The sequence below is a fragment of the Podarcis erhardii genome, assembly GCF_964252035.2.
Source record: "Podarcis erhardii genome assembly, chromosome: 10".
NCBI lineage: Eukaryota > Metazoa > Chordata > Lepidosauria > Squamata > Lacertidae > Podarcis > Podarcis erhardii.
Genome location: NC_138500.1, coordinates 49,652,095 through 49,675,098, shown reverse-complemented (window position 1 = coordinate 49,675,098; position 23,004 = coordinate 49,652,095). Strand labels below are relative to the sequence as shown.

The window sequence follows — 23,004 nt, the reverse complement described above, 5'->3', positions numbered from 1 at the left end:
GGTGATGTTCAGCAGTTCAATCAAATGATTCACACACTGCATAAATAATAAAATAAAAGATAAAACCAGCAAATAAACACATTCATAGTTAAAACTGACCCACTGACATAGTCCATTGACTAACTCAAGCCCATTGACTTCAATGGGTCTTCTCTGAGTATTACTTAATTGGATACAACCCCTAACAATGATAAGAGGCAGACTGAAAACATAGAAGAGCCAAGTAAGACAGTTCCCACTAAGAAATCATTTAAAAATACCGGGATACTTCAAAGCTGCAACCATTCATTTTCTAGGCTGAGATTTATTAAATTTGTATACCATCTGAAGACCACAGGGCAGTCCACAGCATAAAATTACAAAATGAGAATAAATAATATATAATAAAACAAAAGCCAACCAATAGCCCCCACTCCTACAAACACCTTTAAAAGGCCATAGAATGTTTATCAGTCAAAGGCCTGGTTACAGAGAAACATTTTCGCCTGGTGCCTAAAGATACGTAATGAAGGCGCCAGGCGAGCGTCCCTGGGGAGAGCATTCCTCAGATGGGAAGCCACTGCAGAAAAGGCCTGCTCTTGTGTTGCCACCCTCCAGACCTTCAGTGGAGGAAGCACACAAAGAAGGACTACAGAAGATGATTGCAGGGTCCAGGTCGGGCACAAGGGCTGGCTGATGGAGGAGGGCGTGACACATGGACAAGTTGCAGTACCAGTCCACCCCTATTGTCAAATTTACAGCTTTTAAATTGTTAGGAAATACCTGTATAGCAGTACACTTCAAAGCAATGGCTAAAAGAAAGAGTGAAACCAAATACTTAACAATGCTAATTAGCTCTTTTAAAAAACAGCAAGCTGACATGGTCTGTGCATAAGCATACACTGAAACAGAAATGAGCATGGGGTGGTTTTTTCTTTTTATTTGTGCTGAGCCTGGCTTCTCTGAACCTTCGCAATTTATTTGTCAAGTGTCCTTGCTGACAACTCAATACTGACTGCGTTGTCAATCTTGTACGCTTCAGAAGAGCTCTCCAGCTTCGCTTTCAAAAGCGCTACATGTACATTCAATCAGTGAAATATTATTTAGTTCCCTCATTCTTTAAAACAGGAAAATCAATGTTGCAAACCTGGTGAGAAGGGATTGTCACCTCACAACTGCTCACCCAATCACAGCTGTGTACAATTCGGTTCTGTTACAAACTGGTGGAACAAATTCTCTCTGAAATTTTGGGAAGAATGTGTGTTTCCAGAACAGCTGTACCATTGTGCCTGCGCTCAGAATGTGTATAGTTGTAGACATTTATTTAGCAGAATTTGCATACTGCTTAACTCTAAAGACCTCCGTGAAACTTGCATAAAATATAAAATGTACACTAAAATTATCAGTACAAGTCATAAGCTAAAAACAAGTTCAACATTCATATTTATCTGATCCGACAAGCCTTTGATTATTCTTACAATTATCCCTCACTGCAGATTGAGCATCAGTCTCTTCTATGATATACAAAGCTATGCTACTGAAGTAACAATTCACTTTGCACATTTTGATAACCAGAACTACTGCCCCAAATATTGGGAACTGAATGTGCTCAGCATAGCATATTTATTACAAGGGGCTGATTTTGAGGTTCATTTCCAGTTCTCATAACTGGACAACAACTTCAAGAGCCAGTGGTTATTTTATTCATGCTACTTTGCATTTTGTAATCATTTGGTGACTTAAAGCGAAGGATTTTATCCTGCACAAGTCACACAGCAATGAATAGGACTTCTAAAGGGGTATAATCGGCTGTGCCATACCTCTAGGAAGTAATGGCTTTTCTAACTAAAATATCCCAACCTATCAGTTAAAGACCAAATGCTAAAAGCTCAAACACTGCTGTTTCCACCAGTTTTCCATGACGAAAATACAAAATGTTCCTTCTTTACAATAACTCATTTCCTCCTTGCACAGTCCAATTTGTCCATGCACAGATGGCACACAGCAGCAAATCCTGCAACTTTTCTTTCTCTCTCCGTCAATAAAAAATAGATTCTTTAAGCAATGCTTTCTTATAAGGCTAGGTCATGCTCTTCCGAAGGTCAGCAGCAAATTCTTCATTATTCAGTGAGCTGGCTGGAAGATTTTCCTTGATGCTCTTCTTTCACACTTATGCAATATGTCACAACTTGAGGGCTTATTTCTTTGTTTAGAGTATTTTTATACTTTACCAGAACTATATCTAAGGTGCTTTAGACAATTAAGTTCTTAAAAGGCTGCAATTTTATACACATTTACCCAGGAGTTAGCTCCACTGAAAGCGATGGGATTTGTGTTGGCATAGATATGCATAGGAATGCGATGAATAACTGTTAACTCACATGGTGAAACGAAAACAACACACAAAACACCAGAATGAATCTGTGCAACTGCCAAGGTTTTAAAAGGGTGGGAAAGTAAAGAGAAGGTTGCCTGGTGCCACAAACATGACTCAAGGTTAGCATTAGGTAAGCCTGTCTGGAGAATTTTTCCAGCAACACAGTGCCACAACTGAAAAGGCTCTTTCATTGATAGGCCCCGTTCTATGTCAAATAAGCATGGGATGACTTTGCCTGGAGGTGCTGTGTCCATAGATTGCAGGAAAATACTGGGCAAGGTTTCGCCCAGTATCTTTTCTGTGTGATAGGCTCATGGGTAAAAGCTGTCCCATGAGCCCTTGCTGAAAAGGGGAGGGGAAAGCCTATATAAGGCTGCTTCCCCTGGAGCTTTGAGAGCTTCTTGCCCTCTCACCGTTGGGTTAGAGCCTTCACTGAGCAATTTTGGGTCATGGGTTGACAGGGCTGGAAATGAATTTTTCTCTCTCAACCCGATTGGCACTTGGCTGGGTATTTTTCCGCCTTTCCCTCAGTGAAACTGTGGCTTTCCTTCGTTAGGCATAAGAATGTTGTTTGTATGAGGGTAGAAATGGCATTAGTCAGGATCAACATAGTTTAGCAATATACCAATTTGAAAAGGTAAGCCATGCCTTGAGCACTTGAGAACCGAGAGCATGTTTGCAAGAGCTGAGGGGAGTTTTACTTCAGCAACTTTTGGAGGACTCCAGCTTGCAAAAGAAGAAGAAGAAGAGTTCGGATTTGATATCCCGCCTTTCACTCCCCTTCAGGAGTCTCAAAGCAGCTAACAATCTCCTTTCCCTTCCTCCCCCACAACAAACACTCTGCGAGGTGAGTGAGGCTGAGAGACTTCAAAGAAGTGTGATTAGCCCAAGGTCACCCAGCAGCTGCATGTGGAGGAGCAGAGATGCGAACCCAGTTTCCCAGATTATGAGACTACCACTCTTAACCACTACACCACACTGATTACCCTATTTTGGTGTCCACTGCATTGAACTTTTTAGATCTAGCCTGATCCACAAATATTATTTAGATCTCTATGGCCAAGACAGTAAAAGTTTCCTTCGGCACCAGTATAATCCCTTGATTATTCACCAAATAAGAGACTGCAGCTAGTCAAAAAGGTTATTTCAAGATACTTTGATGCTGAATCAAAGAATTAGGTGAAGGTCATGGGGAATATTGAGGAAAGGGGATGTTTAGAATTATATGTATTTACTTTAGATTTATAAGCTCCCATGTTGCACAAGCAGTCCTTAGTTATATTCACCAGAATGAACCCTGTGGGAGGTGAACCACTCTCAGCCCCATGTACAAGAGAGGGAGAACTGAAGCAAGGAAATCAGGAATTGTGTAAGTTGAGTACAGAGAGTTGATAGCTATATTGCTTGGGTATAGACTGGATACCCTTGCTTAGGGCTGGGCGATATATCAATATACCATCCAAAACTGGTTTGAAGTCCATATTGTGATAGTGGTTTCATAATTTTAGACCTGGCAATATATTGTGAATCATGATGTGTGTATGAGCACTATGCAAAAATCACGATGTAGGGGAAAACTGTGAAGCCAGCCAATGCTTCCACATAGCTCCATCCTTATTTCAGACACTGTGATATATTGGCATATCGCGATGTGTAGCTGGTGATATATCACAAAGTTGAAAACCGGATATCACCCAATCACCCAGCCCTATGCTTGATCTTATGAACTGGTAGGTGAGTTCTTCCAAGGCTCAAACTGAACAAATGTAGCCATCAGTGAAACATAGCTATTGGAATGGATCAGATCAAGGGTGCCAGGACAGTACTTTATGCACAGAGCATCACAGGGTTAGTGAAACTTTGCCAGCCAGACATCAGACATCAAACACAACTTAGGGGGTGTGATATAAAGCTCCTCCTTGGCTCAGTTGAGGATGGAGAAGTGGGGGAGGACTGGGAAAAACTCATCCAAGGGTCATCCCAAAGGCATTTCAAGCGCCACACAGAACCATACATGAGAAATATTTGACAGCAACCTTCATAAGATGATTGCAACTGGCAAGCAAAACATGAAGGCTGGCTTCTCCCAGTTCCCAAGGACACAATGCTACTGAAGCCTTGGCTGAACAAGCTATTCCATGTGCTGTTGCAGCAAAGTATACCTACATGATCAGAGTGCAAATAGTACAAACAACACGAAAATATTGGGGTCTTTTGTTTTCTAGAAACAACACGGCTTTTTTTTTTTTGGTAGTCTATTTTATAACAAAAACCATACTAAAGCAGATGGAAATCACTATAAAGGCCTAATCCTACAAAATTCTAGTTCTTCTGCTAGGAATGGAAAATTCTCGAAACTGCTAAGCCTAGAAATAAGTACTTAATACCACGAAATGCAAATTTCATTACATTGTCATTTATATGCCTGTAAATTGGTACATTAATATGTTCTGAAAAACCTGCCGAATTACTCCGACTCTTCTAAGTAAGGCTGCAATCTGGGAAATTGGATGCAACCAGGTTCCCCCGTCAGCTGTAGAAGGCAATGTCCGGCCACACCAGCCATTTCATCGCTGATAATGAGAAGGCCTGGCTGCTCCTGCTGGATTCAATTTGGGATTGGTGGTTTCCATTATGGCTCTCATTAAGTCAGCAAAAGTGTTCAAAGTGCAGTAGCTCATTTACAAAACATCTAATTGCACAAACCCTGGTTCCTTTACTTCCAAACGAATCCTCTGCATTCCTCTCTTAAGATATTCTGTCCTCAAGCCACACACTACATATGCAAGTTTCAGAATAAGTAGATAGGCTGAAGTGGCCACATTCCAGAAGCAACAGAGCTCCTGTCTCTTCAAGAATGGTGAGGAACCCAGATATTCCAAAGGTGTAGCTTCTCCCATTTCTGTGCACTCGTGGGGAAACTTTACCTGTTGAACATCGCTCTGGCTCCAATTTCTTAATAGGACCAAAGCGCTGTCCCTTTTGAGAGAAAAGCATTAAAGGCTCAAGTGGTTTATAGATTGTAACTTTGGACAAGTGTTTTCTGTCAAAGTTTTCATATAGTGAAAGTTTATTTATACTACATAATCATACATTCGGTTACTGGCTATTGAATCTCTAGTATTCAGAAGGAGATGACAGCTCCCCTCCCCCCCAAAAATCACAAAGCTTAGGTCATAATTTGCACAAAACCCCATTTTTAAATATTTCTGTTGTATCACTTCCTTTGTTTCTGTTATGTGCTTAGTGCCTAAAGGCAGAAACCAGAAGTTTAGTAAATGGCTATTTCTATCTTTCCCTATCAATCTAAGCTCTAGGAGCCATATTGATTGTGGTTCTGATCCCTGATAATTACAGTTACACAAATTCTATACAGGTACGCAGCCAAGGATCTAATCTGCTGGGAAGCTCTCCAAGACAAGCTTCACTGAAGTGAATGGGAGCAGTGCACAAACGCCACTCATTGAACGGCACTCACATGCCTATAAGCACAGAAATTGAAACAGCAGTGGCATCTGCCATGATGGCCTCTTCAAAGCAGAGAGCTGCAAAAGCCATCTAGCAAAGTGTTCCTCCCCAGCACTAGTCCAGGTTTACAGAATGAAGGGCATGTAGCCACCACCTATCAGAACGACCACACAATTTCTTTTGGTTTGAAAGAGTTTCCCCTATTCTTTTAAGATTGGCTAGAGGCAGGACAGCTAGCTGTTGAAAGAGTTAGCCATACAATGCGAATGCAGGCAGGAAGCTAAGAGGACGGCATGAAAGGCGTGTCTGAAAACACCGAGTTCATGGAATCGGATTCCGATTTTGTTCGGGGAGTTTTTAGGATACTTTCCGCAATGATGTTCTCACCAGGAAACATCCTTACTTTCCCATTCTGTCCTGGCTTTGGCTCCTTGACGGGCTCAAGGAACACCACCCTCTTGCCACTGCTGGCTTTTTTCTCATCAGCTGGAAGGTCCAGGGGAGGATTCGAGGTCAATATGGAGGCATGTGGGTTACTTTGGCTTGGCTGCCTTTTTCTTCTCTTGGACCTGCACCGACAAGGGCACGGCGTCAGGTAGAGGTAAAGGAGGACCAAGATAATGCTGGCTACACAAGCGGCGAGGGTGGTGAAAGCCGTGTTGAAGGTTTCGTGAGAGTGAGACCGGTCCACGGTGAAATTGCTCACATTGATCCTCACCTCAATGGTCTCATTCAACAGTCTTTTCCTGTTTATTGCAATGCAGGAATAAAGTCCAGCATCCTCATACTGGACCTCGTCGATTTCCAGACTCCCATTGATAAATACTCTGAAGTGTTCAATATCTTTGCTGGGCTCCAAAAACTGATTGTCTGGGCTGATCCAAACAAAGTGGGTGCCTGCATCGCTGATTTTAGTGTCGCAAGGTATGATCAGCCTCTCCCCAAGTTGAGCTTCCTGAATAAAGCCAAACGCATGGAAAGAGCCATTGATGGTGCTTTCCGAGCAATTCAAGTAGTTGTCGTGCAATAAGGGCAGTTTATTCATATTGGAGCCTGACCGCAACACACATGTGTACTCAGCCTTGAAATCCTCCACCGAGCTGAAGTGTCTAAGATACCAGAAGTTTAGCATGGAGTAAAGTGTGCAGTCACAGTAAAAGGGGTTCCCATGAAGATAGATCCCACTAAGATGTCTGGCCGGCACTAAGCTCATGTAGTGAATGGGTATCGACTGGATTTGGTTGTAAGAAATGTCTAATAGCACAAGTTCGGAGAGTTTACGTTTCCCAATGTACAAGTCAATCGGGAACTGAGAGAGAGAATTGTAACTCAAATAGAGCTTCTGCAATTTGTGTATCCCTCCAAAAGCAGCAGAATCGACATGGGCAATGTGATTGTTATACAGCAACAAAATCTCCAGAACTCTCAGTTCCTGGAAGACAGGACTGCCAAGCGACCTCAAGCTGTTGGACGACAAGTCGAGGTACTTGATATTTGGAGTCGCAGAAAAGCTTCCTGTGGAGATACTCGTGATGCCGTTGTGGCTGACGATGAGGGTGGCCAGTTTATCAAGCAACACTGGCATCCAGTCGTGATCCAAAATCCCAATGCGGTTGTGACTGAGATCCAATCTTTTCGTGTGCTTGAAGAGCGTTGCGGGCACTCTCGAGAGGTTCTTGCCGGTGCAGCTCACAATGTCGCTGGCACAAATGCAAGCGGCAGGACACATCGCAGAGGCACTGTGGCATATGCTTACGGCAACGACCAAGAGGCATATCAGTTTCTTGTAGTTCACGTGAAGAGCTGAAATGGTGCGCCAAACCGAAGACATGACTGTGTTTTAGCCGTCTCCCAGTGCTCCTTGCCACACTTTATACATGTAGTTAGCTTTGCGCCAGTCGCTGTTAAGAGAAAGAGAAAGAATATTAGTCTCTTCCAATCACCCAACGTCTCACAGTGGCATGGTTGTCACCAGAAAACATTTCAGTGTTGTTCAGGGTGGGAGGTCTGTGTAGCTATCGTTTCCTTACATGAGTGAGCTATCCCATAGCTTTCCTGAACCAATTTTAGGGTATGGCGCTAATTTTTATAAATCAAAATAGTTTCTAAACTTGATATCTGCCAATTTACATTACTCTCCAGTTTGACTGCCCATCTCTTTGCAAGGCCTAGCATTACACACCATGTCATTTTGTATTTCTCTTTCAAACTCTATGGGTTTTCTCGAATGCAGAGCTGAGCGCACATTGTCTCAAAGCTAAAAGCCTGGTGCCAAACATTTGACTGGGTCAATGTGCAGCCCAAATGAGGTACTGAGAGTCACAAAGAACATGAAGACTTACAGCAGAAAATTAGGGGCAAGCTCACCCTGCCCACCCATTTAATTGGATGGAGGAAATAGGCTATCCTCTTATCATGAGTTGCCAGATCTAGAAACTGAAGGTGTCAGGTCTGTTTTCTACTGGTCTGTGTGGTGACTCACCTAGGACTGCAGGTTATAAGTTCCCATACACTTATGATTTGCTCCCAGGCTCCAGTGTGAATCACCCAGCCAAGCAGCCCATTTGCTTCATTTGATCTTGTATGGCAACAGAAGCCTCTAAGACAGACTCGGAGGCATCATATGCTGCTTGCTTGCAGGATTTTTCCTTACGCCACAATTCCAGAGACTTGTGTCTCTTAATTTGCAGTCTGTGCCTCTTGCAGTGGCCCATGGTTGCCTCCTCCCAGTTTTCTGCATGTCCCAATGCAGAAAATGCTGGTGGGGTATTTGTGTGAAAGGTATAATGGGGGCAGGTTGGGGAAAGAATTCTTGCAAATGTCCCTCTTTCCATCAGAGACGAGGAGAATTTAAGCAGATGTTCACCCCTTCATAACCCTTCCCTCCAGTTTCTAGAATCACATTATCAAAAGACAATAGTGTCCCATGAGTGCTACATTTAATGCTCAGGGTTATGAAGATTTGTTGACATTTAAAAATATTTGATCAGTTGCTTCAAAACTGTGGGATGACCACTGTCACTGATCTTGAAAACTCCTGTTCTCTAAGACCCTTCTCAAAAGTATGCTGCCAGTAGCAGTGAATCCAGGGGGCAACATGGGTTTGTGACTTTTTTATATTAGCTATATCATGTACTTGGCAAGAATGATTCTTTGCTTCTAAATTTTAAACCAAGGAGAAAATACTCTCCACTTTTGAAAAGAACAGACCTACCGTGTAACCAGATTATAGCATGGTACTGATTACTTATTCAGAAATTACTCTAATGTCCCATCAAATTGCTTCAGGATGGCAATATATCTCCAATCTAATTTTAATGTCACATTAGCACTAAAAAATAGGGTCAGCCAAGAGGCAAAAATCAAGTCCAACAGCACCCAGTAAGTTTGCTAACCAACAGTTTTCTCATATATGATGTTGCCAGACCCTTTGAAGAAACAAAACACACACACACAAAAAAAACACACACACTTCTGAATTGCTTCTGAATGTCATTAACACGAAATGGAAAACGGAAGATTACAAAATCTAATGTAAATATTCATCCGTTATGGGTTCCCCACCAATTCAGAATATAAAAGAGGAAATTCAAACACCATTCTTAGTACAGTGGTACTTTGGTTTAAGAACAGCTTAGTTTATGAACAACTTGGATTAAGAACACTGCAAACCTGGAAGTCGGTGTTTTGGTTTGTGAACTTTGCCTTGGAAGCAGAACATGTTCCGTTTCCTGTTGAGTGTGTTCCATTTGTAAATTGAGTCCCCCGCTGCTATGGGAAAGCATGCCTTAGTTTAAGAACACTTTGGTTTAAGAACGGACTTCCAGAACGGATTAAGTTCGTAGATCAAGGTACCACTGTATCACTGATGAAAAAGGAAGGGGATTCTAACCAAACGTTAGAAACCCATTAAAAGCAGAACAGCCTCAATTATTGGCTAGAATAATGAAGTTACTGCTTCACAAGCTTTTGCCTATTGACCCTTAAGATAAATACTGTTTATGACTATTTACCTATTTCTGTTTTTATTTGTCAGCTACTTTAAGGATTCTATACACTTAAAAAGTTGGATATTAGCTCTCTAAACACTGTGCTCTATTTCTGATGTTCAGATGGTGAGCACCATTGCATACACATTCAAAACATTACACACGGGTGACAGAGAGATCAGCAGGGCTGTGTGAATGCCAAGTTTTGTAGCAGTACAAAAAAAAACTTTAGAAGAGAAATCCTAGAGGGAGGACCCTCACAACAATCTAATGAGTACTGAGTGTGCCCAGGAGTCATGAAATTCTGATTAACTGTAGGGGGACAATAATATTTATTTTAAAAAATCAGAAAAGAGGTGGTGGTGGTGGTGGAGGAAAAGAGTGGTTGAATTCCTGAAAAGAACACTACATATCGCAACATCTTGACACAGCTCCCACTTTGTAAACAAAGAAAACTGAGATACCTACATGTAGGCTGTACCAGATGACCAAATGCTTCTCCAGGCAAGAAAAACAAGATAAAAAACCCCTGCCTAGAAAATTAGATGCTGGTGAACAGGACTGTAATCTAGCATGCTCCCTGTCATACAAGCTTTTCTGTTTACTGGGAGCAACATTCAATTATGTGAGCCCTCATCTGGAACCCGAAATGAGGCAGCCCAGAGGAAAAGTGGACAGTACATTTTAAAATGAATCTTCCTGTGAGCCCACAGGGCCTGCTCCTTGCTTATTGGCCCATTTCTACCTGGTCTGAGAGGATGGGGGCTAGACTGACTCCAGCGGCAAAAGCTACTGCTGAAAGTGCCAGAAATAATTCATTGAGAGCTCTGGAATACCTGCTCATCTGTCTTATTTCCAGCTGGCCTGACTCCAGCTACAAAAGACTGCTTATGCTGTTCCGGATGTCAAAAGCTGCTTTTGAAGGTGCTTTACTGTGAGTCCTGCTCCCTGCTTGGCTGGCCTACAAAGGCTGCCCCTCAAAGTGTCATCGGATTGCAAGTCCCACAAGACCTGTTCACCTGGCCTATTGTGATCTGGCCTGAAAAGGTGAGACCTTGACTGACTCCAGCTACAAAGGCTGCTTCTGCTGTAGAGAGCAGCAGGGTGGGCTATCACTTGTTGCTGATGTCAGGATTTAGTTTTGGAAATGCCTTGTTTTTGCTGTCAATCTGAAGTATTTTCTGGTATTTTTGTTGATGGACCTTGGGAATTATCAAAGGACTGTTTAATGTTTATTTATTAACAGATGATATGTTATCATTGGTTGATCAATTATATGGCTATTTAAACTTCATGACCTAGATTTAAGTTACCGTATTTTTCGCTCTATAAGACGCACCAGACCACAAGACGCACCTAGTTTTTGGAGGAGGAAAACAAGAAAAAAAATAATCTGAATCTCAGAAGCCAGAACAGCAAGAGGGATCGTTGCGCAGTGAAAGCAGCAATCCCTCTTGCTGTTCTGGTTTCTGGGATAGCTGCGCAGCCTGCATTCGCTCCATAAGACGCACACACATTTTCCCTTACTTTTTAGGAGGGAAAAAGTGAGTCTTATAGAGCAAAAAAATATGGTACTTTGTTTTCATTATCCTTGTTAGTGCTTTTTTGTTTCAGTCTACTTGACCATGTCCCAGGGAAAAATAAGAATGAGCTCACATTGATAACATACATTTAAAGCACATGGTTCCCCCCCCCCCACAAAAAAAATCCTGGGAGCTGTAGTTTAAGGGTGTTTGGAATTGTAGCTCTGTGGGGGAGAATTACAGTTCCTGAGAGTCTTTGGGGGAAGCTAGGTGCTTTAAACACATGGTGTGGATGTGACATAATTTAATTCATGCATTGCTTTTGCATTACAAACAGCAACTTAGCATTTCTAGAAAACTAGTTTGATTTCTTTGCAATTGTAAACATATTATATTTGTTAAAATTTAGGGTCAAGTTCAAGGTGCAACCCTTTTGCATTCCTGACATTTAGGGTTAAAACTGTTCAACAGAGAGAAACAAAGAATTTTTGAGCTGTAGGTAGGATGGTGTTTTGGGGGGTAATTGCATATGGTGTTTACCCATTGGAAATATAAGATATTGCTTGGGATATTTGAGGAATTCATTTGATAAGCATTTTAAAGTGAAACTAAGCTGACTGACACTTCATAAAGTAATATGTTGATCCTTCAGATCTCACTTCTTCTAATCTTGCATTATAGTTCTTGACGAAAAAAATAGTACTACCAAAATGTGTATGAAAATTATCTCATATACCATGGCTGGGAAAACAATGCTCCTCTGAGTGAGATCTTACAAGAAATCACACCTGTCCGTGTAGTCAGTACTAGGCTAAACAGCCACCGCCTAGTCCCATATATGGAAACCTATGGTTTCCAGCAGTTTTCCTTAGGTGAAAGCAAAAATACACATAAAAAGCACAGTGAAAATTTAAAGCATAATTTGGGAATGAGGAAAAGATGAAATGTCACGGAGGAAGATACGAAATGTAATTATTGCAATAGGTTGACTAAAATATACTTTTGGACTGAATTATTTTCCAGAAATTCACCTCTGCAGTCACAATGACAGTATTATTGGGAAGGGGGCAAAAAAACTCACCAGGATGTTTAGAATGCACTAATCCTTGTCAGAAGAATCAGCATGCTATTTCTCGAACGCTGCATTAGTGAACGACTGAATCCTGGAACAGGGCTTTGTAGGGAAGTGATTAAGGATACTACTATGAATTTATGTCAAAGCCAGATAGAGGAGCAGATTCAAGTCTGTTCAACTAAAATGTCATGAAAGGCCAGGCAGATCTCTTTTACAAATTCCTTGACTGCAGTATGTTAACTCTGCAAGGGCATGCTGCTGGTTTCATCCAACAGGGATGTTCAGGCACCAGAAAACCCTAGCTTAATATTCAGATGCAGAGATCATTACTGGTGATTACACGAAAAAGCACGAAAGGTCAGCAACTCATAATGCTATCTTGTCATCCCTTTCAACCACACGGCTAGCTCCAGCAAGCCAACAAACATTTTATAAACAGAGAATCCAAGAGGTATGAAATGCCAGGATCACTTCTGATCCTAAACCACTAAGGTTGAGTGCACCAAATTTAATACACTTTATGTCATCAAACAAATAAAAATGGCCTGCACATATTTTAAACATCTATAACTGAGCCCAAAGTATCCCAGATGCCTGCCATTCATCCCCATTAATTATTATTATTATTATTATTATTATTATTATTATTAATAATAATAATATACACAGGAAGCTAAAACTCACTGTTTCTACTGTTCTAATATCTTCTGTTATAACAATTGGGCAAGTTTGCATAAAAGAAGAGAAACCAAAGCTATCTTCCACAAATATCCATAATCTACAAAGCACTGATACATTGCTTAATTTACTGGTTCAAATAATTACAGATAGCATTCATAGTCAGGTATTGAGGGGGGCAAGAGGCAGAGAGATGTGATGCTAACATAGGGAAATGATTTAGCATAGTTTACATGCCAACAGTGACTAGTTTTCAGGACACCAAGCACTCATGTTTGCAATAGGTGAAACACACAGCTTGTCTGCTCTCATTTACCGTGATATTTCCAAAGACTGCCTGAGTCATAGCTGTATTGAGTAAAGCAATAACATTTTGTGCCACCACCTTGAAGACCAACAAGATAAACACCCCAAGATATTTGAAAGGAATGGAGCAGAAAAATAATGGAGAATGAAACTGTGGGTGTGTCGTTCCCGTGAGTGAGAAACTGGTCTGTTGCCTACCCTAGATTCCCCCAAAGGAGAAGGTTTGAAGTTTGATGATTCTTCTGCATTCAGGAATTGCATGTCAGCAATTGCATCCGGTTTGACAGCTGCAGGCATTCATGGATTGGAAAAGCCTTGCCACAATAGTTCATGGTTTAACTTGGTTACTTCTAAGACTGCATTGCTGCAATGCGCTCCATGTGGGTCTTCCCTCATGCTTGATCCAGAAGCTACAGTTAGTGAAGAATGCTGCAGAACAATTGCTGACAGGAATGAGGTCTTGTCAACGTACAACACCTGTGCTCGGAGATTTGCACTGGTTGCTGATTTGCTGCTGGGTCAACCTGGGACCAGTTTGTCTTGCTAAACTTTCAAGCAGCTCCTGGATTCTTAGGAATCAAGCTTTGGGTTGATTCTTACAAATCAAGCTCTGAAAAACAAATTCTGGATTTCAAATGTGAAAAACACCTATCTAGGGCACAGACTACTTCACTGGTTTATTATATAAGGCATTCTTTTAAAAAGCACAAAAAACACCTCTACTCTTGAACCAAGAGTACTGCTACAGTTTTACTCTAGTTCCTATGTTGCATTATCCTCTGAGTTATAAGAACAAAACCAAAAACACAGACTGATCCTTCACAGCCAATCATAAACAACTCTGCTAATGACTGTTGAGGAGAGAATCTCAGGAGAAAACCCCCTGTATGGTTTATCTACATATAGAGACTGTGAAATGCAGGTTTTGTGTTTCAAAACACAAAGAGCTGAATGCTGCAGCTTCTGCGCTCTGTATAAGGTTTCTGTCTCTATTGGACACACAGAAAAATAGAGATTATCCTCCATTCATCCTTTTCAAGCTGTGTGGCCATTCCTATTCCAAAATCCTCTTCACAGATGGAAACAATACTTTAGGAAGGGGCTTTCCAGTTTTTGGCACTACTTAAAGCCTGTTAGTACTGTAATGACATTTTCAGAGAAAAACTCATATTCTGGAGAAAGCCCAGAGTTCTTACATGGGTTCCATTTCCCCAGGCCTACTTTTCCTCCTTCAGACAATAATCTCAATATTGCTGGGTTGATTAGAAGATTTCTTTTGGGGGATTTATTCTGCAATCCTACTTTCTTGAGTCACAGCAGCTGCAACTAAATCCACAATGCTGACAAACCTCCAAATTGTGACGGCATTGAAATCCCATAATGTTAAAAGTCAGCCCATGTACTGCACCCCAGCCTTCTCCAGTCTGGTGCTCTGCAGATATTGTGGGATTCCAGCACCCATCTGCTCCAGTCAGCTTGGTCAATGCGGAGTTTATTTATTAAGGTCTTTTTTTATATCACCCATTCCCCACAACAGTCACAAACAACAAAATATAATATAGCATACAATTATTAAAGCCAACTTCAAATAAAATGCTTAGGGTTGTCTCTAGTGTTAGACATACTCAGAGTAGACTCATTGAAATCAATTGACATTACTCAATTGGGTCCATTAATTCAAATGGATCTTCTCTGAGTCAAAATAAGTTGGATACAACTCATTCATAACTATTATAATAGCAGCATCATACTTAAAATGGAGGGTGAAGATCTTTAGAAGACCTCACCTCTAGAAGGCTGGCAGGAGAGAGACATCCTCACCTGTCGCAGCAAATATGTTGTGGAGGCAAGATGCACTTCAGTGGGGAGACCACCAGAATGGAACCCCACCAAAATGACTCTTTCATGGGTCGCTACACTGCTCACATCATTCAGAGCAGGGAACACAAAGAGAACCTTACCTACTGATCATAACAAACAGGCACATAGATAGTCCAAAATATCTGGAGGGTGCCAGGCTGAGGAACACCAGCCTACATCATTGTAATTATTCATCTTAAAGAGGGAGAGGACAAGTAGACATGTTCCCAAATGGTTTTATGGCCACCCTATTCCTTCAATGCCCGAGTCTAGAACCCCTGAGTCTAGATTCATGTATTGAAAAGGTCGTATGGTATAAAAGTGGCCAGAGTAGTGTCCCTCCATCACCACTTCTGTGTGGTACTGCTGTACCAGTTACATTGCTCTATGTCATGTACCTTGGAAAATAACAACCATGGACTTCCGGTTGGTCGCCCGACAATGGCGGACAGGAGCTCTTTCGGTTGAAAGAACCCTCGTGCTTTGAAGATTGGGGTGACCACGAGAGCGTCGCGGAACCCCACTAAAAACCTCAAACTGAGCATTCTGAGGACCTGGTGTTCTGGCGGGTACCCTTAGCGACTCCCCTGCTCCCCGGTAAGCTCTAGTAAGAGCCCCAAGAGTGAGGGGGTTGGAGACATGGGTACTGTGGAATCGACTCGCTTTCTTCATTGTGCAAAGCTCCAAAGTCCAGCACAAAGCTCCAAAGTCTTCTAATGGCAATGGTGCCCACCTGAGATGTGCTAAAAATGAGTTCTGGTGAGTTTTGGCTGGAAAAAAGCCCTGGGTATAACTAGGGGGTGGGGGAGGCAACCCACACAGAGGTACAGTTGACTTGCAGGCCTCATTTGGGATCTACTCAACATGGGATGTACAAAACATCTCTGAGGCCACACATCTTGAGACCAGAGAAATGTGGATGGCAACGATTCATGAGAAATTGCTGTAACAGTTGCTGGCTGTTGTTTGGTTGGTTGTGTCCTCAAGAAACACCCTGCATACTTCGAGCCAGCTGCCCAAGTCTGCCATCACTGGTAGTCCCCCTGGTGTCTACATATGGAGAGCCACTTGTGGCTGAAGACAACATAGTCGTTTAGAAAAGCAGCCGTTCAATAGCAGGAATTGTACTGGAATTCTTTCTGTCACTTATGTTCTGCTTCAAATACCCAGGGCTTCTCCCCCCCCCCCCCAGAAAAAAAGAAAGAATACATCAGAAATGTAGGACAGGACAGCTATGCTAAAGCTATTCTATTTAACTTTCACTTGAAATTGTTGCTAAGCTATTTCTGCAGCTGAACTTTGTTAGATCGTGGATGGGGAAGCTATGGCCCTCCAGATGTCATTGAACTCTCATCAGCCACCATGGCCACTGATCAGGGATGACTGATCAGCACTACAGCTTCTCCACCACCAAGATAAATGAAGTTCAAAAGAGAGGCTTCCAACAGCTTAAGGTAAGGATAGCTGGTGCCACACCCTTCAGATGCACTACAACTCCCATGCTCCCTGTCCATTGGCTATGCTGGCTAGAGCTGACGGGACCATCTAGAGCAGCCTTTCTCAACCTGTGGGTCCCCAGATGTTGTGGAACTACAACTCCCATCACCCCTAGCTAGCAAGGCCAGAGCTCAGGGATGATGGGAGTTGTAGTCCAACAACATCTGGGGACCTACAGGTTGAGAAAGGCTAATCTTGAGTCAAACATCTAGAAGGCACCATGTTGACTACTCATAGCTGCCTTAGGAAGTCAGCCAGAAAAGTTTCATATAATTTTAAGTTAATACTAATGCAAAAACAGTGATGCATTTCTTATGAAAATATTCTCTGTGCCTTTGCAAGTCCTTGTAGAAAAATAAAATAGAAAGATTTCCATCTGATTCTTTAACAGCCAGGCATTCCAACTGAGGCTCTTGGTTTTGAACCGAGTCCAACTTTGTAGTAATGTTAATGGATATGAGTAATAATTACATATTTTCTTCTTTGTAAGTCACTTTGAGAGAGCTGTTTTTGCTGAAAAGTGACAAATATGTTTATTAAATAAACACAAAAATAAAGGCAGATATGAATAAAAAGGGCATTTTAGACAGCACAAGTATTTTGTGATAAAAATCAGAAAGGCAAATGAATTAAACTACTAGAAGGTATTGATGGGTTGGAGACTTCCCTACCAATAGACATGATTTGACAAATCCATGGGAAGTAGGAGAAAAGTTAAAGAAACTATGGATCCAATGCTTTTAACAAAAGGAAACCATCCTGCTCTTTTAATTATGTCTAACGTTGTTTTTTAAAAAAGGAAAGAGAAGAATAATTATGCACCCTATACAGGCCTCACCAGAAATGCTATTTCCTCTTTGGGACATCTTCCAAAAAACAATGTAACCAATTTAGAATTTAACCAGATGCCAGCAACAATGATAAGCAAATCTTTGGGATACATTATCAAGCTTGAGAATTACCCAGCCAAAGTTTGATATTAATTCATTGATTTCCACAGGAGTATTAAGCACTTGCTGAAATCTCTCTCCCTTAAACTGCTTAACTGGTTGGATTACGAGGTTTCTTATTCTCTGTTCTCCCATCCTATGCCTACAGAATCTCTTAATCATGCTTTGCTAAGGAATACATTATTTGAAATTACACACAAACATTGACTCTGTGAGAATGTATTTGATTGTTGTGCATTATTTTGAACTTAGTATTTTGCTTGATTTGAAGTATTTAGCAAAAAGAATGGTTTGCTGTTCCTGAAGATATTTTATATGCATATGTCTCCATGCTGATCAGGACGCATATTAAGGTTCTAATGGAGCTTTGTATATTCAGTTACGATAATAATATAGGATAACAAGCATGGTTCAGCATGTTACGTTGGGGTGGGGGAATAACCTCCCTAGTTTTCAAATTGTGGCAATCCACTGCATTTGATATAGTGACTGATTTGATCATCCCTGCCTGATGAAAAGATACCGTAAACCCAAGTGGCTGATATCCAGTCACATAGAAAAATTATGCTAAACCACAAGAATCTAAACTATGTTTTGATTCCCGCACAGCAATCTTAATATCTATTTAATGCAGTGTTTGTCAAGCAATTACAAGTTGATTAATCACATGGATCTTAATCAATTAATCAACTACATTTAAATACAGAGCCTTTATGAGGAAAGTTCCTTCTACTTGCTCCCCTGCATATAAGTTACTCAAACAACTGGATAAAAGAAAAGCTACCACCCCTTGTTTGAAGGGAATATTGTCTTTCATATGCTATTTCCCATTATACTTGAACCAGGGTACAAAATGTTCCCTTCAGGATTCCAGTTGATCTAGGTCTAAGCAAAGATAGTGACATTGATTTCAACTGACTCAATTGCTTGTTGTTCTTATTGCTAGAAGAAAAGCCATAATGGTTTCATTCCAAAATGTCTGATAGCTTTGTATAAAAATGGGAAGAAAGTTATCTGATTATTCTCCCTTAACCTTGGCACAAGGAAGGAGAGGATCCCTCTGTACAACCTGTCCAGTCATTTGCTCTCCCATATCAGCCCTTGCCAATCAGCTGAGGGACGAATTTTAATCTTTAAACTATAATTTTAATTTTTAAACTATAAGCTGCAGTTTGATCATGCTTACTTGAAAGGATGGTCCATGGGCAATCATTGGGACCTACTTCTAAGGAAAGGTGTCTACTTGGGACTGTGGAGTTAGCTGATAAATCTACCAAGCAAATTCCAAAAAAGCTTGCAGCCGTATTTTACTTGGAAGCAATTACTTTGTATCATCTCACAAATAAAAAGAAATGAAAGGTTGTATCCAAGGCATACTCAGCGGACCTCAGAAGACCTACTGAATTCACTGGACTTACATTAGCCACTCCCTTGCTTTCTGTGGGTATGCTCAAATCAAAGGAAACAAAATTCAGATACCCTTTGATTGTACACAAGAGACTTTGCAGAAGTTTGCATCTATGTTATTGGCATCTCTCCTAATTACTTCTATGTGAATGATAAGGGAGAGGGACAGATGTAAACACTCATAATTACAACCCCACCAGTTTTATACCAACATATATATCCCCCAGTTTTTCTGCTTATAATGGACTCCTGTTTACATAAATAAAAAGGGACTTTATATATAACAAAGGTTCATTTTTGGCACTTGTAATCATTACTTTCTTGCACATTTTCCCTTCTTCCATTTTGCCTGGGGCCTACAGTATCATTCCGTTACAACCTTCATACTGCTCACTGTTACCTAAACTTAATCCCACCTGTCCCAGCCAGCCTCTGACTCACCACCTCCTTTACCGAGTCTGATTATTAACCAACCTCCATGCAATTTCGACATCCCACCTTCTCCCAACATATTGCTGTAGGGAATGCATCTCTTCCCAATTACCGCTACCGAGCCAGGTTTGCAGCTCCCTACTGAGATTTGCCTCCACCTGCAATTCGTTTCCCTTTTCTGCTTTCTGTCTTGGCGCCTGAAAATGTGCTGCTCTTAAAGGCCCACGGAAATGTAGCTCGGCTCCCCCCATCATTCTTCTTGGGGCAAGTGGGGATCTGCCGTTTGCCGCCGTATCAACTCCCCTTGAACTGGAATGCACCTCCGCTTCCTCTCCTCAGCATTTTGCCCTTTCCTTTTCAACCCCGCATTCTACTCTTTCTATCCCCCACCCTAACTTCATTTTTAGAAATCTGGTGCCAGAGGCTTTCCTTGTCGCCACAATTGAACATCAAAGTTTCAACAGCAAAGCTGTTGTGGCGCCTCGACGTTCTAACGCATGGCCATTATTTTCTGGGACGTTGTCATGTCTGGGGGACGCTGAATAAATCTCAGAATAATCGCCACCCCACCAAATATATATGTATCTCCAGAGTTTGCCGGCACGTCGCTTCTCTGTCGCTCCCCAGGCATTTCATTTCATTCCACTCCCCTCGGAATCCGATTCCATTCATAATTCCGCACGTTAGGAAGCCTCCCCTAGCGCAACGGATCTCCCCGCTTAAGATTTACACCTCGATGCCCAACTCTTCGACGTCAATCCCTCTGGAACAAAGGGCGGATTGCTTCCGAGTAATCGTGTGAAGGATCGCGTGCATAATCCTTAGGGCGCGCGCGCGTGTATTTAAAGGGTGAAGGAGACTCCGAAAACTCCCTGCCCTCCCGGGTCAAAGCACCCTGCGCAGCGTTACGTCGGGGCGACGAAAGCGCAGCACGGAAGGACCAAAGGACCAGCACTTCGGCCAAGCTTACCTCTGATCCTGAAGGTGCGGGAGCCAGTGCTTCATGGCAAAGAGCTGCGCAGATCCGGCGTGCGACCAGGGGCCTGGGCTTTCGCGCTGCGCCTCCGCCCGCCGTGCATGCTCCTTTGCCCGGAGTGCGCTGGAAGTTTTCGAGATCGGCGGAAGGGAGCGAGCAGGCGGGCGCGAGGGCGAGCGGCGCCGGCGCCAGGCAAGCAAGCGAGCGCTCTAAGCGCGCACAAGGCATCCCCTGCGCACCCGCTCCCTCGCCTCCGCCCACCTCTCCGAAGCGGATTGGCTCCCCGGAGTCGGGAGCCTCGCGATTGGCCGAGTCAGCCGGGCTCGAACCAGTTCGGACGGCCCTGGCGACGGAGCGCGCTGGCTGGTGAAGCTGCCGGAGAGCTCGCAGCGGCGGGAGCGTTTCGATTCTCGCTCCCGGGTTGGCTTGCCAAGGGCCGAATCCTTAGCAGCAGCGCAATGCCAGGGGCGAACTCCAGGCGCAGAATGGTCCGCCTCCGCTGGAGATGGATGGGGCGGCTCCGCGCCGTCGGTGGTAGAGGGTGTGGAGCCTTCCGCACGTGGAGAGGTCTCCCAAGGGAGGTTTGGGTTGGGAAAGACCCGGGAGGAAACTGAGCAGCGGGTGGAGAAATATTGCATGATGATGATGATGATCAATTACTTATACCCAGCCCATCTGGCCACGCCTGCCCAGCCACCCTGGGCGGCTCCCAACAGAATATTAAAAACACGATAAAACATCAAACATTAAAAACTTCCCTGAACAGGGCTGCTTTCAGATGTCTTCTAAAAGTCAGATAGTTGTTTGTTTCCTTGACATCTGATGCATGAGAAGCATCCAGCTAGCCAGACCGTCAAGAACACAACAATTCTTCTTCCTTTGCCCTCGCCAGCAGAAGAAAGAGAAGGGGACGACGGGTCACCAGCGACCTTCTCTAAGCTTTGCTTCTCTTGGGGGAGCAGAGAAGGTGTTATAGGAGTCACCTGCTAGGGATTGAGGTCCCTTCGCCCCCCTAAAATATTTGAGGGGGCCACCTCCCCCCCAAAGTTGATGATCATTGCCATTCAAACAGTGTGTTCACCATAACTTGCGATCCATTATGCCTATGAATGGTCTGTGACTGCAATAAACATTCATTCATACAATTCTATGAACACCAAGAGGACGATTATCAGTGATGGATTTAGGGCAGTGCAGAGGGTTCCCCATCATAAGGCACCAAACCGAGAAGGTGCTTTTGTAATAATGTGAAGTTTCAGGGAGCCTATTGAAAAGATCCATTAAAAGGCAGCTACTCCAAAAAGGAATGATTGTGAAAATATTACCAAAGTCTGCTCCTGATCTTATCCTCGCCCATGTTCTTGGCTGGAAGGGGTTTGGGTGGTGTGTTGGTGCCTTTCTTCCAGCCTTCATTTGCAGAGAGGAGCACCACTGTTGGTGAGGGTTCTGTTATGGAGGAAGCTCCCACTGTGTACGTATGGATGGAAAGCTAAAGGCAACAGCAGGCAGAGAGTCCCAGAATGGGTTGTTGACAGAGTTGACCACCAGAAGTTTTGAATCCAGCAAGAGGCTCAGTCCCATCAACTACTTCAGTCTGGAGCTGTGTGTGTGTGATTCGCTCTCCATCCTAGCAAGCAAGTCCCCCTGGTCTCAGTTGTGGTGGCAGATCATCTTCTCTGCTTCTCCCATGCTCTTTAGGACTGAGTAAATTTTCAAAGGACTAGGCGAAAAAGCAGATACCCATTATATGATCATTTCAAGACCTTTGATGAAGCAAAAGGTATTTTTTACTCTCTTACTCTTTAAGGTACTCCAGAGTTCTCCCTGTTAATGCAAATTAACACCTGTTTTGGAATGAAAGCTGCAATCCAATAGAGTGTTATCTTAAGCCCCATTGAACTCCGCAGGGTTTGCTTTTGAGTAGGCCTGCATAGGATTGTTCTGTTGTGCTCCTAAGCAGCATGGATATAATAGACATTAATCAGATGACATACCTATTATTAGAATTCATGAGGCTCAACATGTACATTGAATTTGCACATTGTATATGTAGGACCTGTGATTTTACTTGGTTTTCTACATGGAAAGTTCTGCAGAAATGAGGGATTAAAATTTTAAATGATTAACATTTTAAATAATAAGCTTCACAAATTTAATGCATGGATCTTACTGTAAGAGACTGTGATGTTCTCAAGCAAGGGACACGGAGCTCAGTGGGTGCTGCTTCCATAGGTATAAGAGGACAGAGGTCTTCTAAAACAAGATCCAACAGATTTATCACCCAGCCTTTGTCCCAATGGAGCTCAGCATACTGCGGACTTGTTTTGATTTTTGTGATGGGTTTTCATCAAACAATAGACGATTGCAACCATGAGCCGATCGTGATGTTCCCAAAGGCTGTGACTGTTCTGAAAGAACAAGGTACAAGCCCTTAAAGTCAAGGCCAGATGGCAAGCCTTCTGATGGTGTTCATGCAAGAGTCTTCCT

At 42.6% G+C, this 23,004-nt stretch overlaps 1 protein-coding gene across 2 annotated transcripts; it reads right to left on the bottom strand.

The window, feature by feature from the left end:
* Positions 1 to 4,747: 4,747 nt before the first annotated feature.
* Positions 4,748 to 21,089, bottom strand: AMIGO2 (adhesion molecule with Ig like domain 2). Of its 2 annotated transcripts, XR_014160683.1 has the most exons (3): positions 20,512 to 21,089; positions 5,995 to 7,725; positions 4,748 to 5,884 (listed from the first exon to the last, which is right to left on the bottom strand). XR_014160683.1 is itself a non-coding variant. In XM_081878408.1 (2 exons), exon 2 carries the CDS (start codon positions 7,653 to 7,655, stop codon positions 6,105 to 6,107), a length of 1,551 nt encoding a protein of 516 aa, XP_081734534.1. In that variant the 5' UTR covers positions 7,656 to 7,725; positions 20,512 to 21,089; the 3' UTR covers positions 4,748 to 6,104. The 2 variants fall into 2 exon arrangements, 1 of the variants encoding a protein (XP_081734534.1); XM_081878408.1 differs by having other exon boundaries at positions 4,748 to 7,725.
* Between the last annotated feature and the right edge of the window lie 1,915 nt (positions 21,090 to 23,004).

Coding starts and splice junctions, on each gene's coding strand:
- AMIGO2 (XM_081878408.1), bottom strand. CDS start 7,655: ATGTCTTCGGTTTGGCGCACCATTTCAGCTCTTCACGTGAACTACAAG.